This window comes from Myxine glutinosa, chromosome 12, assembly GCF_964187855.1.
Source record: "Myxine glutinosa chromosome 12, kmMyxGlut1.1, whole genome shotgun sequence".
Lineage (NCBI taxonomy): Eukaryota > Metazoa > Chordata > Myxini > Myxiniformes > Myxinidae > Myxine > Myxine glutinosa.
In genome coordinates, this window is record NC_136272.1 from 74,040,317 (window position 1) to 74,057,963 (window position 17,647).

At 44.9% G+C, this 17,647-nt stretch overlaps 1 protein-coding gene across 1 annotated transcript in view; it reads right to left on the reverse strand.

Moving 5' to 3' along the window:
• Nucleotides 1-14,892: 14,892 nt before the first annotated feature.
• LOC137437522 (protein LMBR1L) overlaps nucleotides 14,893-17,647 on the reverse strand; it is an 86,926-nt gene continuing 84,171 nt past the window's right edge. Inside the window, 3 exon segments of the mRNA XM_068131913.2 lie at nucleotides 14,893-16,523; nucleotides 17,510-17,629; nucleotides 17,632-17,647. The exon segment at nucleotides 17,632-17,647 is cut by the window's right edge and continues 23 nt beyond it. Coding sequence (XP_067988014.2) covers nucleotides 16,441-16,523; nucleotides 17,510-17,629; nucleotides 17,632-17,647 — 219 coding nt within the window. The 3' untranslated portion in view covers nucleotides 14,893-16,440.

The following is a 17,647-nucleotide window of genomic DNA, read 5'->3' on the forward strand; positions in this document are numbered from 1 at the left end:
TCTGGAACATTGAAAATGTATATCTGTTATGCAATGATTACATCATCTTATGTCACTGCATGTTTCATACGCACCCACAATAAGGATAGCGATGGGACAAGGATAACAGGTGAACATACCTGGCCCATATTGGAGTTCCGACCAGCATTTTGCGTTGCACTTTCTGATGAACTCCTGTTATGGTTATTCACTTCCTGCTTTGGGCCTGGTCTCTGGTCCTCTCTCCAAGATGGAATGACTCGCACACAATATGAATTGCTAAAAAAAGATTTTAAAAAGATGTCACTGAAAACAAGGAAATACAAGTTCACATGTGGCTTTGCCCAACATTAGAGGCGAAGAGACGACACCAACAATGATGCACCAAAAGTTGTGCTTCAAAAAGAATCACTGAATGCTACAACTGCCAAATGCTTATCGAAGGGGCCGAAGCTTCCCATCGGTGTGGCAAAAGCCCAGGGCCGAGAGGCCCAATAAGACGAGATCAAGATCTTGATGCCTGAAACCCTGCAACACTCATCATTTATGGGACAAACAACCAATAGGTGGACATTAAAAAGGTTGGACATTTTAAATCCGTTTTTGGTAAATCCAGACGACTTGTGATCAGAATGTGGACGTTAAAATGTATCATCTTTAGAGGTGGCCGGCGATATGAAGGTTGGAGACTGGAGGAGGACCCAAGATCACTTGTGTGGCTGACGTATCGGCATCTTTTGTTACCTCCACTACCGAAGGTGGACGGTGGTTATGTTTTCACCCCTGTCTGGTTGTGAACAGGATATCTCAAAAAGGTATGGACGGATTCGGACGAAATTTGATGGAGAGGTTGGGTGTGTGACAAAGAAAAATTGATTAGATTTTGGTAAAAATCCGGATCTGAGAATTGTTAAGTGACTTTTCGTCATTGAGAGATAGGGCAAAAAAAAAAATGATACATTGCACGGTATCTCAAAGTTGTGGATGAGTTGACGACAAGAACAAGGCAATTCGATTTTGGTAAAGCTCCGAATCCAGATATGGCCTATTAATGTGATACAAATCATAAACTGTTCAGCCTGGCGGAGTGAGGCTCTCCACCGAGAGCCATTCTAGTTGGCTAACATGATAGAGCCAACAATTAATGCTAAATAAAACTAAAGTGACGGCATTCAACCAGTCAAGAGAAGTATCAATCATATCACACTATGTAACAAAACGAGATGGTCAATGAGTTCAAGTATCTTGGTTCCTGCGTTTACACTGCTCATCATATCAAACAAGGGCCGCCGCTTGGAGAGCTTGCAACAATGGAAGTCGACTCTCAGTATATCAAGGAATGACGACTGTGTCGAGGGTTTCAATCCCTTTCCCCCAGAATAAGCACCTTGTCGAACTCGGACAGTGTACAAGAGATATTACAGATAAGAATATATGCATGGAAGTTGTTGGTGTGGCGTATAAGCTAGTAACACCATATATAACATCACAGTGACATCATGGTCCTCCACAGCCACCCCCAACATCTCAGCGAGCCACAACCCGTAGTCGGCTAAATAGACTTTCCTCCAGGACCAAGGAACTCTCAACAACATCCTGTGTTCATCCATTCCCAAAGACACAGACTGCCGCCCCAAAGATAAACTATACAAAGTTGACACGGCAGGATAAGCCTCATTTGGAAAGAATGTTTCGCCAAGGCCAAGCATAGGATATTGTGTCAACAGTTTCCCAAAGTCAGACAACCAGCCACCAGGAAAATAGGCCACAGTGTCTTCAGCCTGGAATACTGCTGCCCCCGTCAGGATAGGGACTTGATGAAATCCCCTACAAATTCCCCTTTAATAAACGTCTTAAATGAAGAGATTTATTATCACCCTTGTACAACTAGGCATTTCATAAAAGTATTTGTCCATTGTTTGCGATCCCCCTTGTACCTCATAGAGTAAGTGAATAACCTCTCTTCTGTCAAGAGAACTCACTCGTGCAATGGGGTGTGCCAAGCCCCTCCACTATGAAACGGGGTCGGTGGATCGCAAACGATAGGCAAATACATCGATGGTCCCGTTCCCCTTAAACACTTTGTAGACCTAGAGAGAAAGAGAAAGAGAGAATTTCCATTATAGGGCAACAATTTAAAAACAAAGTGGTTATATCAAATATATATAAATAATTAAGATTAAAAGATTGCAAAGTTTGAAAGCAAAGTCATTTTAAAGCATGTGGGTAGAACAGTCTCCCATACACAAAGGCAAAAACAACCAAAGCCCCATTAAATAGGCAGGGTCTTTTAAAATTACATTACAAGTGTAAAGTACGTCTCAGATTAGTAGCAGGCCCCGGCCTTATTTCTCAGTTGAAGCGAAGTACCCATCCCAACTCTCTCTTCCTCATATGTGGTGATTTCAATTGTCACCATGCCAGTTGGCTGGGTGTGGGTACCTCTCTCACCAGCCATGGCTCTTCAGCAAAGGACTTCTGCGACTCACTGGGACTGACACAATCTGTCAATTTCCCGACCCGGATCTCAGTCAACGGAGCATCTTCTCTTCTGGATTTGGTTTATCAAACTTCCCTGAAAATGTCTGCTGCTCTTCTTCTGCTCCAATCGGCTCATCTGATCATGTGCTTGTCAAAGTGGACATCTCTCTGACCATTCTCAGAGAGCCTCCTCAGCGTCGACGAGTCTGGCATTTCACTCAGGCCAACTGGCACGGTCTTCAAGCAGCCATCAATCATCTGGACTGGTCTCCCATCTCTACCGCCTCTGACATCAACTCATCCTGGGAATTCTTTCAAAGTAAATTGCTCTCTCTCATGCACAGATTTATACCATCTCGTCTTCAGTTGTCATACCCTTCCTCCCGTCCATGGTACACGGAATCTTGTGGTGAGGCTGTTGCCCTGAAACAACTTGCTTTCGTCTCCTGGAAAGCAAATCCAACGGAAGGAAATCTCATTTCCTTTCACAAAGCCCGAAACAAGTGTGTGTCCACCCTCAGGAGAGCCAGGAAACAATATCTCACCATTCTCAAGACCGAACTCTCTTATCTGTCTCCCTCTTCCAAATCCTGGTGGCGTCTGGTCAAATCTGTTTCTGGTGTTTGTTCCCCCTCCATCCCCTCCCTCACCTCAAACGGCTTAACGGCTGACTCCGCACGTGAAAAAACTGAATGCCTCAACTCTGTGTTTGCCTCTAAATCTTGTGTCCCAAACCCATCCCTCTCTGTACCCACCGTACCCAGTCGTACCCAGCTGCTCCTGGACTCTGTGTCCTTTCCTCCTGACAAGGTGGAAAAGTTTCTGGCAACCCTCGACTCTGATTCTGCAACTGGTCCTGACGGCATCAGCCCACGGGTCCTAAAATCATGTGCTTCTGCACTTTCACTCCCTCTTTCTGTTCTCTTCACCCTCTCTTTTGCTCAAGGTCATCTGCCATCTGCTTGGAAATCAGCCAACATCACCGCTTTGCACAAAAAAGGTGCAAAAACAGATCCCAGCAACTACAGACCAATCAGCCTTCTCCCAATTATCAGCAAAGTCATGGAATCCATCATTGCTTCAGATATTAAATCTTTCCTCTTCTCCAATGGCTTGATCTCTGATCATCAATTTGGTTTCAGACCTGGTCACTCTACTCTGGACATGCTGCTTCTGCTTTCTCAACAATGGATGGAGGTCCTCAACACCAAACAGGAAATTAGAGCTGTCTCCCTTGACATTTCACGTGCCTTCGATACGGTCTGGCACCCTGCTCTGCTCTCCAAACTCTCCTCCTTTGGTATCCATGGAAATCTCCACGCATGGCTGGCGGACTTCCTCTCTGGTCGTAGTCAACGTGTGGCCCTGAATGGGTTTCTCTCATCTCCTCTTCCTGTTCAGGCTGGAGTTCCCCAAGGTAGTGTTCTGGGCCCTGTGCTTTTTCTGGTCTTCATCAATGATCTCTCTGACTCTCTTGAAAATCCTCTCTATCTCTTTGCTGACGACTCTACTCTCTGTCGCTCCATTCCTCATCCCTCAGATCGGCAGTCTGCAGCCTCCTCACTCTCTGCAGACCTGGACAAAATCACAGACTGGTCAAACAAGTGGAACATGTCTTTCAATCCTGACAAATCTCACACTCTTACAATGTCTCTCCGAAAGGACCGACTGGACAACCCTCCCATCTACTTTCTCAACAATCCTCTCAAAGAAGTTCTGTCGCTCAAGCTTTTGGGTCTCACTATCTGCCATGATCTTTCTTGGGAAAACCACATTTCCAAGCTGGCCTCCAAAGCCAGTCGCCGACTGGGCATCCTCCGTCGTGCGAAGTCCTTCCTTGGCACACCTGAGCTCCTCACCACATACAAGGCTTTCATCCGCAGCTCAATGGAATACTGTTCCCCCCTCTGGGCTGGTGCTCCTGCCTCACACCTTGCTCGGCTTCACGCTGTTGAGGCCAAAGCTTTCAGAATCATTGGAATCTCCTGCGATGTAGTCAACGCCGAGGGCCTTTCACTCACTCACCGCAGGCAGGTTGGTGGTCTTTCTGTCTTCTACCGACTCCTCTCCGGCCTTGCTCCCCCAGCTCTCTCTGTGCTCTGTCCCCCCAATATTCCTTCAGGTCGCACAAGATCTGCCTGCAACCCTCTTCTGGTTAAACTGCCAAAGTCTAGGCTCTCTGCTCACCTTCACTCTTTCATTCCCCTTTTCTCCCGCCTCTGGAACAAACTCCCCCACTCCCTTCAATCCCACTCCTCCCTCCAGGTCTTTAAAACAGCTGTTCACCACCATCTCTTATCTTCCCCCATCGAAAACCTTGATCTTTTCTACCCCCGGTAATTCACCCCAGAGTCCTTGCAGTGTTCATATGTTTTAATCCTCTCCCACCTCCCCCCAAGTCCTCCCGATGTCCCTGCTCTCAAATGTTGTGTTTGTGTCCTTCCCCCTCTCTTTTGTGTCCTTCCCCCTCTCTCCCCATCTTGTCTACCGCCTCCCCTTGTTTTTTGTGTTTTGTGTGTCGGTTTGTCTTTTTGTGTGATTAATGTTAGCTCTTTCACGAGCCTCGATCTTGTATACAAAAAAAAAAAAAAAAAAAAAAAAAAAAAAAAAAAAAAAAAAAAAAAAAAAAAAAAAAAAAAAAAAAAAAAAAAAAAAAAAAAAAAAAAAAAAAGTGTTAATGAAGCTTTTTGGTTGTAAAAGGCAGTGTAATGCTTTGAAATACGGTGGCGACCAGCAACCCCTTTATTGAAAACACCAGCCCCCCTTCTTGAGGCTTTCCCTTCTATAATTCAAGCAGGACGTCGCACAATCTTCGCCACTCATGCTCGTTTCACGTCCGGACCGTAGGCTCGCTCCAGAACTGCTTCCACCTCCCGCATGGTTTGTGTAGTTAACTCTTGGATATAGTCTATTGTGCCGGCTGTGCAAGATTTAGCTACATCAGGGTCAAGGGTTCAAGGGTCAAGGGTTTTTGTTCAGGCTGGAGTTCCCCAAGGCAGTGTTCTGGGCTCTGTGCTTTTTCTGGTCTTCATCAATGATCTCTCCGACTCTCTTGAAAATCCTATCTCTTTGCTGATGACTCCACTCTCTGCCGCTCCATTCCTCATCCCTCAGATCGGCAGTCTGCAGCCTCCTCACTCTCTGCAGACCTGGACAAACCCACTGACTGAGCAAGCAAGTGCAACATGTCTTTCAATCCTGACAAATCTCACTCTTACGATGTCTCTCCGAAAAGACCGACTGGACAACCCTCCCATCCACTTTCTGAATAATCCTCTCCAAGAAGTTCTGTCACTCAAGCTTTTGTGTCTCACTATCTGCCATGATCTTTCCTGGGAAAACCACATTTCAAATCTGGCCTCCAAAGCCAGTCGCCGACTGGGCATCCTCCATCGTGCGAAGTCCTTCCTTGGCACACCTGAGCTCACCACATACAAGGCTTTCATCCGCAGCTCAATGGAATACTGATCTCCCCTCTGGGCTGGTGCTCCTGCCTCACACCTAGCTCGTCTTTATGCTGTTGAAACCAAAGCGTTCAGAATCATTGGAATCTCCCATGATGAAGCTACCTCCGAGGGCCTTTCACTTACTCACCGCAGGCAGGTTGGTGGTCTTTCTGTCTTCTACCGATTCCTCTCCGGCCTTGCTCCTCCAGCTCTCTCTGGGCTCTGTCCCCCCAAATATTCCTAAAGGTCGCACAATATCTGCCTGCAACCCTATTATGGTTAAACTGCCAAAATCAAAACTCTCTGCTCACCTTCACTCTTTCATTCCACTTTTCTGCCGCCTCTGGAACAAACCCCCACTCCCTTCAATACCACTCCTCCCTTCAGGTCTTTAAAACAGCTGTTCACCACCATCTCTTATCTTCCCCCATCCAAAACCTTGATCTTTTCTACCGCCGCTAATTTCACCCCAAATCCTCTTTTTTGAAACACCAACTTATTTCTTGGAAGTCCTTGGTGTCCTTATGTTTATACTTCTCCCCCCTCCCCCTTTCCACGCCGCCTCCCCCCAAGCCCTCTCCCTCCCACACATTCCCGATGTCCCTCACAAATGTTGTTTATGTGCTTCCCCTTCTCTCCCCATCTTGTCTACCGCTCCCCTTTTTATATACTTTGGTTCTTTGTCTGTTTGATTTGTTTGTGTGATAGATGTTAGCTCTTTCACGAGCCTCGATTATGTATACAAAAAAAAAGAAAAAGTTGAGGGCAAGGCAGAGTGGAAAGAGGAAGGTGGCAGATCTTGAACCCTCGCACCTCGTACAGGGGTGAATGGAGTGGCAGTTCTCATTCGGGGATGCCTTGTCAATCTTCCTCCGATTCCCGGGCCACCATGTGTTGTTCACCTGTACCTGCCTCGCAAAACTTACTGATACACACACGGACCAATACCTTCAAGCACCCAATCACATGGATGATCGTTATTAGGAGTCCCACGACGATCATCAGCCAGTGAACTGTCTTTGCTCCCCATCCTCCGAAGATGCTTTCCAACCAGGCGCCTATTCTCCACTTCTCTCTGTCCAACCTTTCAGCCTTCAAATTGGTACTTATCTCCAAATTGGTATCAAATTGGTACTTCAAATTGGTACATGGAAGATGTTGGCATGGCGTATAAGCTAGTAACACCATTTTAACATCACAGTGACATCATGGTCCTCCACAGCCAGCCCCAACATCTCAGCGAGCCACAACCCATAGTCGGATTAATAGACTTTCCTCCAGGACCAAGGAACTCAAAACAACATCCTGTGTACATCCATTCCCAAAGACAGACTGCTGGCCCAAAGAGAAACTATACAAAGTTTACAGGGCAGGATAAGCCTCATTTGGAAAGAATGTTTCGCCAAGGCCAAGCATGGGATATTGTGTCAAACAGTTTCCCAAAGTCAGACAACCAGCCGCCAGGGAAATAGGCCACAGTGTCTTCAGCCTGGAACACTGCTGCCCCAGTCAGGATAGGGACCTGATGAAATCCCCTACAACTGTTCATGGCAACGGTGCTTTGTGCAACTGCACATGGGGATATACAACCAGCCCGACAACTTGCGAATGTGGAACTGAGCCACAGACCATGCAACATCTCCTGCAATGTCCATCGCTGGAGGAACCCTGCACTGTTGCAGATCTTGCCGAATTCAACAAGGCAAAAAAATGTGCAGTTTTGGCTGAGCCATGTATAGACTGTCCGTGGACACGATAAGAAGATGGCAATGGTTGAGTCCGTCCAGCTTTATGGAAGCGAAGCATGGACCCTCACTATGATCCACGAGAAGGGACTTCGATATAGGGTGCCCCTTTATATGAACTTTTCTAGCATTTTCCCCAAGAATAAATATCCCTTCTTTTCTATAGTTTGGCACATGCCATATAAAAAGGAGCCTTTTCTATGCCCGTGGCATTTTCCCCAAGAACTACTAATGGAGGCGAAATTTTCGATGTCCAACATTTTGGGAATCGCTCCTGTGAGCCAAGCAAAAATAGGACAGTGGGTCCTGAAGCTCACCTGGATCAAGAGCAACAATCACTCACAACCCCCCACAGACCCCTTCAGACCTTGATATTTTTAATGCTGCAAACAAACTTTGGTACTTCACAGGATGAATGAAGACTTTGGTACTTTGGAATGAAGATTGTGATCAAGTTTTATTGAAATTGTGTGTGTAATTTCGGAGAAGAGAGCAAATATATTTTGGGGAGGCCAAATCCCCTCTTCGTCGTAAATCCCTTTAATTTGCTCAGATTTTGATGCGGTCAATGTGGGGATCGTGCTTTTGTATATGCTCTGCTTTTTACATTTAATTCAATTTGTAGAAAGGGAACAGTGGTGAGTTTGAGGTGAAGGTGGGAGTGCATCAGGGGTCGGTACTAAGTCCACTACTATTTGTAGCTGTGATGGAGGTGCTGGCTCAGAACGTAAAGGAGGGTTTACCGTGGGAGTTGTTGTATGCAGATGATCTGGTGTTGATTGCGGAAAGTATGGATGGACTGGAAGGAAAAGATGAAAAAGTGGAAGGAATGTATGGAGACAAAAGGTCTGAAGGTGAATATCGGAAAGACGAAGGTGATGGCAAGTGGTAAAGCATGTGGTGAGGTGGAAAGGACTGGGAAGTGGCCCTGTGCTGTGTGCAGGAAGGGTGTCGGAGTGAACCCCATTCAATGTACAATGTGCGCTGAGTGGGTTCATCAAAAATGTAGTGGTCTGAGAGGGTCATTAACCAGTGTGGCAGCTACATTCATATGTAAGGTGTGCACAGAGGGAGCTGCAGATGGAGGAAATGTTGAGTTGGATCTTGGAGACGGCATGAAGCTGGAAGGTGTGAAAACATTTTGCTACCTCGGAGACATGCTGAATGGAGAAGGTGGATCAGACTCGGAAACGGTTGCTCGAGTGAGATGTGCATGGAAGAAGTTTCGGGAACTGAGTGGTGCGCTGATGAGGAGGGGAGTGTCGTTGAAGCTGAAGGGAAAGGTGTATGCTGCATGTGTGAGAAGTGTTATGATTTATGGGAGCGAGACATGGGTAATGAACGTAGAGCAGCAACGAAGGCTGGAAAGGGTGGAAATGCGAATGGTTCGGTGGATGTGCGGAGTATCGTTGAGAGAGAGGAAGACAAATGATGAATTGCGAAAGATGATGGGAATAGAGCCTGTGATTGATGCTGTGAAGAGGAACAGGTTGAGATGGTTTGGTCATGTGTTGAGGAAGGATGAAAGTGACTGGTTGAGAAGAGTGATGGAAATGAATGTAGAAGGAAGTAGAGGACGGGGAAGACCGAGAAAGACTTGGCTAAAGATGGTGGAAGAAGAAATGCGGGCAAGGGAGTTAACAAGGGGAGATGCAGAAAATAGGGCAAAATGGAGAAGATTGTCATGGGGACCGCAAGGCTAACCCCCGCTCTAGCAGGGAAAATGGCCTTTAAAATGCATGTTGTTGTTGTTGTAGAAAGGAAAATGCTTGGCTCAGCTTCAAATTTGTTCTGAGAACTAGCTCGTTTGCTTAACCTTCGGCATGCAGTAAATCTGCTGTCAAAGAGTTTGGGCTTTAAGAATGCAGCAATAACGACTGGTGCCTGTTTGTCCTATCAGTAAAATTGCCTATGCAAGGGAAACCAGTGGGGGGAACAGACCAATGTTCATTTCTGAGAAATGTTATCTGAGCTTGCCGGTCCATAAAGCGTGTCTGTTCTACAAGTTAGTTACATCGTCTTTTGAACCGTCTTGCCTGTTTGGCATTGACCTATTATGTTCTCCATGATCATGCTGGTAAATGAATAAACCTGCTTTACTCTTCTGAAGGATCTCGACCTGAGTTCGATTCCAAATAAATACACCTTCATTAGGCATTAAATATGAAGCTTCCAGTCACGTTTCATCAAAATCGGGTGTGTAGTTTTAGAAAAGTGAGCAATTACCTATTTTGTGTAGGGTCAAATGCCCCCACAGACCACCTTGGACCTTGATTTTTTTAATGCTGTGAACAAACATTGGTACATCACGGGTGATGAAGGTTGTGGGCAAATTTCATCAAAATCGGGTGTGTAGTTTTAGAAAAACCAACAATACCTATTTGGGGCGGGTCAAAACCCCACAATGAGCGCAGATTTTGATGCAGTCAATACACCTTCGTTAGGCACCAGATATGAAGCTTATGGCCAAGTTTCATCAAAATCGTGTGTAGTTTCAGGGAAGAGAGCAAATACCTCTTTTTTGGGGGGGGTGGGGGGGGGGGTCAAACCTTACCCCCCCCCCCCCATAGACCCACTTAATGAGTGTAGATTTTGAATGTTTCAAAAGCCATTAATTAGACGTTTTGGCCCATGTACATGTTTTGGCCTTGGATATCCCAAGTTTCAGCCTGTTTCAACGTTTATCCTTTGAGATAAGAGTGCCAACACATTTTGGGCAGACGGACGGACGGACACAAACATGAATTTGAGGGTTTTCTTTATAAAACTCAAGAATGCAGAAACGGACGTTGGTGAAATCTGGAACATATTACCTCGATGTACAAAGTATTTACTTCTGAAACTTGCAGCCGATTTCATACAATAGAAGCCGAGAAACGAATTTTCAGTCCCTATGTTCAAGTTGCATTCAAAGAAGCTATCCAATATAAAGGGAGGGCAGCTTTGTGCCTCCCTTGATTTCAAAGGCCCTGAGTATCCCTTGGAGCACATTCAAGACGATCATTAAGAAGTGGAAGGTGTATGGTACCACCAATACCCTGCCTAGATCAGGCCATCCCTCCAAACTGGATGGCCAAGCAAGGACAGTGATCAGAGAGGCCACCAAGAGTCCGACAGCAACTTTGAAAGAGCTACAGGCCTTTATGGCAAAGACTGGTCATTATGTGCATGTGACAACAACATCCCAAGCACTCCACAAGTCTGGCCTGTACCATTGGGTGGCCAGAAGGAAGCCACAACTCAAAAAAGCCCACCTTGAGTCCCTCTTGATGTATGCATATAACTCTCCAGAGATTCTGAAGCCATGTGGCATAAAGTTTTGTGGTCTGTCGATAGCAAGATGGAATTTTTTGGCCTAAATGCATTTCACCCAAAGAACACCATCCCTACTGTGAAGCATAGTGGTGGCAGCATCATGTTATGGAGATGTTTCTCATCAGCATGGACTGGGACACTTGTCAGGATAGAAGGGAAAATGGATGGAGCAAAATACAGAAAAGTCCTAGAGGAAAACTTGATACCCCCTGCAAGAAAGCTGAAATTGGACCGACGTTCAGCATAAGCCTGGTGTTGGTTTAGCGGTTAGGGTGCTGGCTTGGGATCCGAGGATCGAATCCAGGTTGATCGCTGAATTAACGCCAGGGGGGTTGACTCAACCTGTCATCCTTCCGAGGTCGGCAAATTGAGTACCAGTTCTCTGGTAATTCCCTATGTGTCGCAAGAGGCGACTAACAGGGTTGGCGGCAGGAAGGGAATCCGGCCATAAAACATTGCTTCAAAAAGGGGACCATGGTGTCCAAAAAAGGCCAACCCCTGCTCTGCAGGGAAAAATGGCCTCTAAAGGTGGTTCTTGTTCACCTTTCAGCATGACAATGACCAGAAGCACACAACCAAAGCTACACTGGAGAGGCTAAGGAACAACAAGATACATGTCCTTGAGTGGCCCAATCAGAGCCCTGACCTAAATTCAATCGAAAAACTGGCATGACTTGAAGATTGCTGTCCATCAAAGCTCTCATTATAACTTGACAGCTTGAACAGTTTTGTACAGAATAATGGGCAAATGTTGCCCAATGAAGGTGTGCAAAGTTGGTGGAGACCGACCCCCACAGACTCAGCTGTAATTGCTATCAAATGTGCTTCCACCAAGTATTAACCTAGGGAGGTGGACACTTATCCAACCAAGATATTCTAGTTTTGTACTTTCAATTATTTTTCTCAAATTTGTAGAATTTGTTTTTCACTTGGAAGTTGTGGGTTATGATGTGTGAACAAAGGTGGAAAAAGTCTTATTTAATGCAATTTAATTCCAGGCTGTAAGGCAACAAAAGGTGAAAAATTTGAAAGAGGGTGTAGACTTTCCATAGGTACTGCATAAAACTATCACCCTTTCTCCCATTATAACAAACCTTCGATATATTTTAATAAGAATGATTCACTGTACGAGTAGTTCAGCTGGTAGATAGCTCAAGAGGTGCTGGTCTTTAAAAGTAAGCCACAGCTTTCACCTTCGTAATAAATTTGGGAATCTCAAATGAACAGACGCGCAAGTTGCCGGCATCGGATTCTAAACGGGGTAAGGATGGGGGAGGGAAAAATCCAAATGGCATCTTCTGTTATAGAACTGGCAAGGTGGGAGTGTCAATATGCATTTATTGCCACATCTGATGCAATTTAAATGCTCTAACGGCAGCGAGTGACTTCATTTGAAGCTATTTGTTTGATATATGTAGCTTTTTGAGAAATCCGTAATAAAAATTTGTGCTGGTGTCAAATCCACTAACCATTTGCATATTTAAAATAGGATCAAGATTGGTGAGCATCATTTGTTTGTTATGCACCGAGTGTGGCATCATTCACATGTACATTGGAGGGTGTAACTTCACGCCATTTAAGCGGTGTATTGCTGTTTGACATTGCCTCGACACTGCACAGTTGTTGTTTTTTGCATACTAAGTCGAGGCTTGTATAAGAGCAAACACATGGAACATATCAAAGGGAGCGGGAGAGAGAGGGGTAGAGAGGGAAGCACAACAGTAGAGAATAGGGACAGTGGTAGATCTGTGGAAGAGAAGGCTGGCTGGCGTACAGGGGATAAAGAAGATGTAAACTACGAGGACTTTCAGGAAAGAAAACAGAGAATTTGAAAGAGGCGAGTTTGTTGGGGTGGATTAACAGGGGTTAGAAAAGATCAAGGTTTGGGATGATGGAAGATACAAGATGGTGGTGAACAACTGCTTTAAAGACCTGGAGGAGGGAGTGAGATTGAAGAAAGTGTGGGAGTTTGCTCCAGCGGTGGGGGGGAAAAAAAGGATTGAAGGTGCAGGTGAGCATGGAGTCTTCATTTTGGAAGGTTCACCAGAAGGGGGTTGCTGGAAGACCTCGTATGTCCTGCAGAAATATTGGGAGTTGATGGGGGACGGGGGGGGGGGTGGCGCAGAGCACAAACAGAGCAGGGGGTGCAAGGCTGTAGAGGAGGCGGTAGAAGACATGAGGACCACCAACCTGCTTGTGGTGAGAGAAAGAAAGACCCTCAGAATCGGCTTCATCATGGGATATGCGAATGATTCTAAAAACCTGGTCAACAGCATGGAGCAGAGCTTGGTTTGATGCAGGAGCACCAGCCCAGAGGGGAGAGCAGTACTCCATCAAGGTGTGGATGAAAGCTTTGTAAGTGGTTTGGAGCTCAGTCATGCCAAGGAAGGGCAACTCCCCACCCCCCGTCCCCCCACCCCTCCCACCTGGATTTCATCTCATTTCAAATGCGAATCATCTGATTTTCTCTGTTAATCTAACTTATTCACTCATATTTTAATCTGAATTTTTAGCTTTGTCCCTTTGGAGTACTTTGTGAAGACTCTATATCAAGTTTGATTTGAAAGCAACATGAAATAAGCTAAGGTGAGATCAATATGTGAACACTATTTTCAGTCCTTCCCCCCCCCCCCCCCCCCCTCCGCAGTCGCCTGTCATGTCACCCCCAGGCTGCATGGAAATCAACAAACATCACTGCTGCCCACAAACAGGAAGCAAGAACAGACCCTACCAACTATTGGCCAGTGAGTTCGCTTTCAATTACGAGCATGGTCATAAATACATCAATGTTTCTAATGTCAAGTCTTTTTCCTTTTCAAATAACCTTATCTCTGCCAATCAGCGTGGATTCCATCCCGGTCACTCAACTCTTGACATGCTTTTACCTCTCAGCAATGAATGGAAGCTCTCAACCTCAAACGAGAGGTTAGGAACCTCTTTCCTGGACACATCTCAGGCATTCGACAGTCTGCATCCTGCTTTGTTTGTCACACTCCCTGCCTGTGGAAAAGGAGGCTGCCTTAATTCCTTGATTTCTGACTTCTTTCACTCATGCAGGTCAATCTGTTGCCATGAATGGAACCCTCTCCCACTGGAAGCTGGAATTTCTCATGGCAGTGTTTTGGGCCCAGTTTTGATCCTGATCTATATTAATGACATCTCCTACGCTCTGGAAAATCCTCTATTTTTGCAGAAGATTCCACATTGGGTCGTACAGCACCCCGATCCCTTTGCTCGGCAGACAGCATGTGCGACCCCTCTGCTTATCTGGAAATACTTATCTGCTTATGTTATCTGGACTACACCCTGATGAATGGAGCATACATACCCTTGAACCCTGGAAAATTCCACAGTCTCACACCATCACTTCAGATTATCAAAGCAACCCATCTATTTCCTCACCCATCCATCAGAAGATCAGTCTCTTAAACTTCTATGCCTCACCATCACAGTTGCCTGAATCTAAAGCTCTCAAAATTATTGGAATCTCCTGTGATGAGGCCCAAGCACAAGGTCTCACATCGCAGGCAAATCAGTCGTCTCTCCGTTTCCTTCCATCTATTTTTCAATATTGCTCTCTCTGTCTCCCGACCCTCTCCAGCAACTCGAGGATGCACATGTTTATCCAGGAATCGCCTCCTGGTTAAACTTTCATAATTCAGACTGACTGCATGCCTCAACTATTCTATTCATTGCTTCTCCCTTCTATGGAGCCACCTTCAAGAGATTGTTCTATCTCACTCTCTCTCCTCCAGAGTTTCAAACAGGCAGTGCACTGCCACCTCCCATCCTGAGATGATGCCAGTGTTGCCTCCCCTTATCTCTCTCTTCCTTTCCAAGTGCCCCACTAATAGAAGCAAGTTTCCACATCGCTCGAACAAACTTGAGAATGATATCCAGGAAATTTCTGCCAAGTATCATAAAAATACCACTATATTTCACTTTAATAAAGAATAAACCAGACTTGTAGCAACACTGCAATCACATACACTCCTCAGACCTCTGCGGCACAAACAAAGAATGAAGTCAACATAAACATTGCAAACAATATCACGTCAAATTACCAACTTGCTCTTGTAAGGAGAAAGATCTTGTGGCAATTCGTGTACAAGCAACTGGTACTGATTCTAAAATCTAGGCTAACAATGTCCACAATACACCCTGTGCTTTCCTGGATATATGCTTTTGCACTGGCCAGAAATAAAATTTGATTTGGAGCAGCACTTGTGTTTCAGCAAATGTGCCCAGTGTGGTCAATACATTTTGTTAGTGTAGTTATTAAAAGACCATCCATTCCTTGGAAGATGGGACACATGCAGAAAAGGCATTGTGCTTAAACCCCATCTTCAGGGTACAAACACCCCCCCCCCCCCCCCCAAACCACCAATGCCTACAAACAACACAGCCCAATGTTTTTCAACACAGCCCGCATGGAAATCATTCAACACAGCCCGCATGGAAAAGTAAAATCGTTCGGTAAACTGATCAAAAACATGTTTAACTTTATAACCAAACAAATCGGCAAAGAACGTGGAGCGCAAGGTAAACTTGGGTTAAAAAATATTTACACTCGAGATGCACAAACTGTGGACCCAAAGCTTATACTAAGGATTAAAATTACTATTTCTTTAAGGAATCAATATACATCGGCTTTACATTTACGAGTTCACCAAAACCAGTGTACGAGTAGAAATGCAGTTGCATAAAATGGTATAACAAAAAAAAAAAAAAAAAAAAATCAGAGGGATTTCACATTATAAAGAAATCAACGAGGTACAAACGAGAACAAAGAAAAATTACATCTTTGTAAAAGTGAAGAAATGTAAACCAAACTGAACACAAATAGTACGTTCATGAAAGTCTTCACAGAGACCAAAAGTAGTAGTTGTTACATTTAATTACACAACATGAGGGAGCAAATAAAGTGGGGAATTGAAGAGTGGAGCGGAGGAGAGAAAAAACGCAAAAACAAAATGCCTACAATATACGGGTACTGTATATTGCACATAGGCAGCTACTCGGTCAAGTTGAAATTGACTGCAGAGGGTGATGGGATCCAATCCGTCACAATACAATTCGCTGTGTCCAATTTGACAGCTTGAAGGAGCAGCCGTTGATATTGACAAGGTCGATATGTGCCAAATGAAATGGCCATTGGAGTCATTTACGCAGCTCACTCGCATCTTGTGATGACAAACCGTGGCTTTGGATGCTACCAGCTGTGATTCGATTCGCTCCTGGAGACGGCACAATGTTTGTGATGCAAAGATACAAACCACCAATTTCACACTAAGGAGTGCACCATGGCTTGCGATAAACCCAGGTCAGGTTTTGACAAATCAGAAGTAGCTAGTTTGTGACGTTTGTCGAAGAAGGAGAAAAAAGAAGGACTTGGGAGGAAGGACGTCAGAAGTAAAACAGATTATTGCTCAAAGTGCATGGAGAAGGACTTGGATTTCTCCGACCTGACGGCACTAAAGTTGTTTCCTGTGGCCATTGGTGGAAGAATGTAATGCAGCAGAATCTGAAGTGGAGGCAATGGGCAGCCGATGCAAACCTGTGAGCAGATAGGATAACACGTTAAAAGATACCACCCCAATGAAAACGACACTCTTCAACGTCGACCGATATTATGCCTCCGCCCATATTGCTACACGATTATACATACTTGTACCAAGTTTGATTTAAATCCATTCAGCTGTTCTCAAGTTATCACATTCTTACCTGACATGACCTATGACATCTGACCTTTGACCTTGATGCCATAATCCAATCAGTTCATCTTTGCATCATATATACTTATACCAAGTTTGTTCAAAATCGCATCACTTGTTCACATGTCGGTGGCAGAAAACATACATTTTACTTAACATGACCTTTGACCTCATGACCCCAAGATATAATCAGTTCATCTTTACCTCATTATACATAACTGCACCAAGTTTGAATTGGATCCCTTCAGCCGTTCTTAAGTTATCGCAGTAATGAAATAATTGTAACTTAACATGACCTCTGATCTTTGAACTCTTGACCCCAAAATCGAATCCATTTATCTTTGCATCATAATATATAATTAAACCACGTTTGGTGAAAATCCCATGACTGGTTCACAAGTTATCACGGAAGCCATAAATTTTACCTAACATGACGTCTGACATTTGACCTTTGACCTCTTGAACCCAAAATCTAATCAGTTCATCTTTACGTCGTTATACATAACTGCACCAAGTTTGACTAAGATCCCTCCAGCCGTTCTCAAGTTATCGTGATAACGAAAACCTATCACGGACGGACGCACAGACAGACGGACAACCTGAAAACATAATGCCTCCGGCGACTTCGTGGGCGGATGCATAAAAAGTTATTACCCTCTCCCACTCGACACAAATTATACAGAGTAACATTACTAAACTACTTCTCGTTATCTTGCAACTTTCTTGAAACAGATACAGAAGCCTTTTTCTGAAGTGTTCTCGAAACAGCTGATGTGACAACCACAGCAGCAATCTCCCCAACCTCATTCCCCACTTCTTGAAAACCTACCAAGAGCTTTGAATAGTTCCTTGCGCACAGTGGCTGTAAATTTTGTGACGAGGCAAAGTGTGGAGAGACCGGCAAAGAGGAGATTGTACGACAGCACGATGTAGAAGTTTCCAAGCCAATATATGTCCCAAAGTTGCC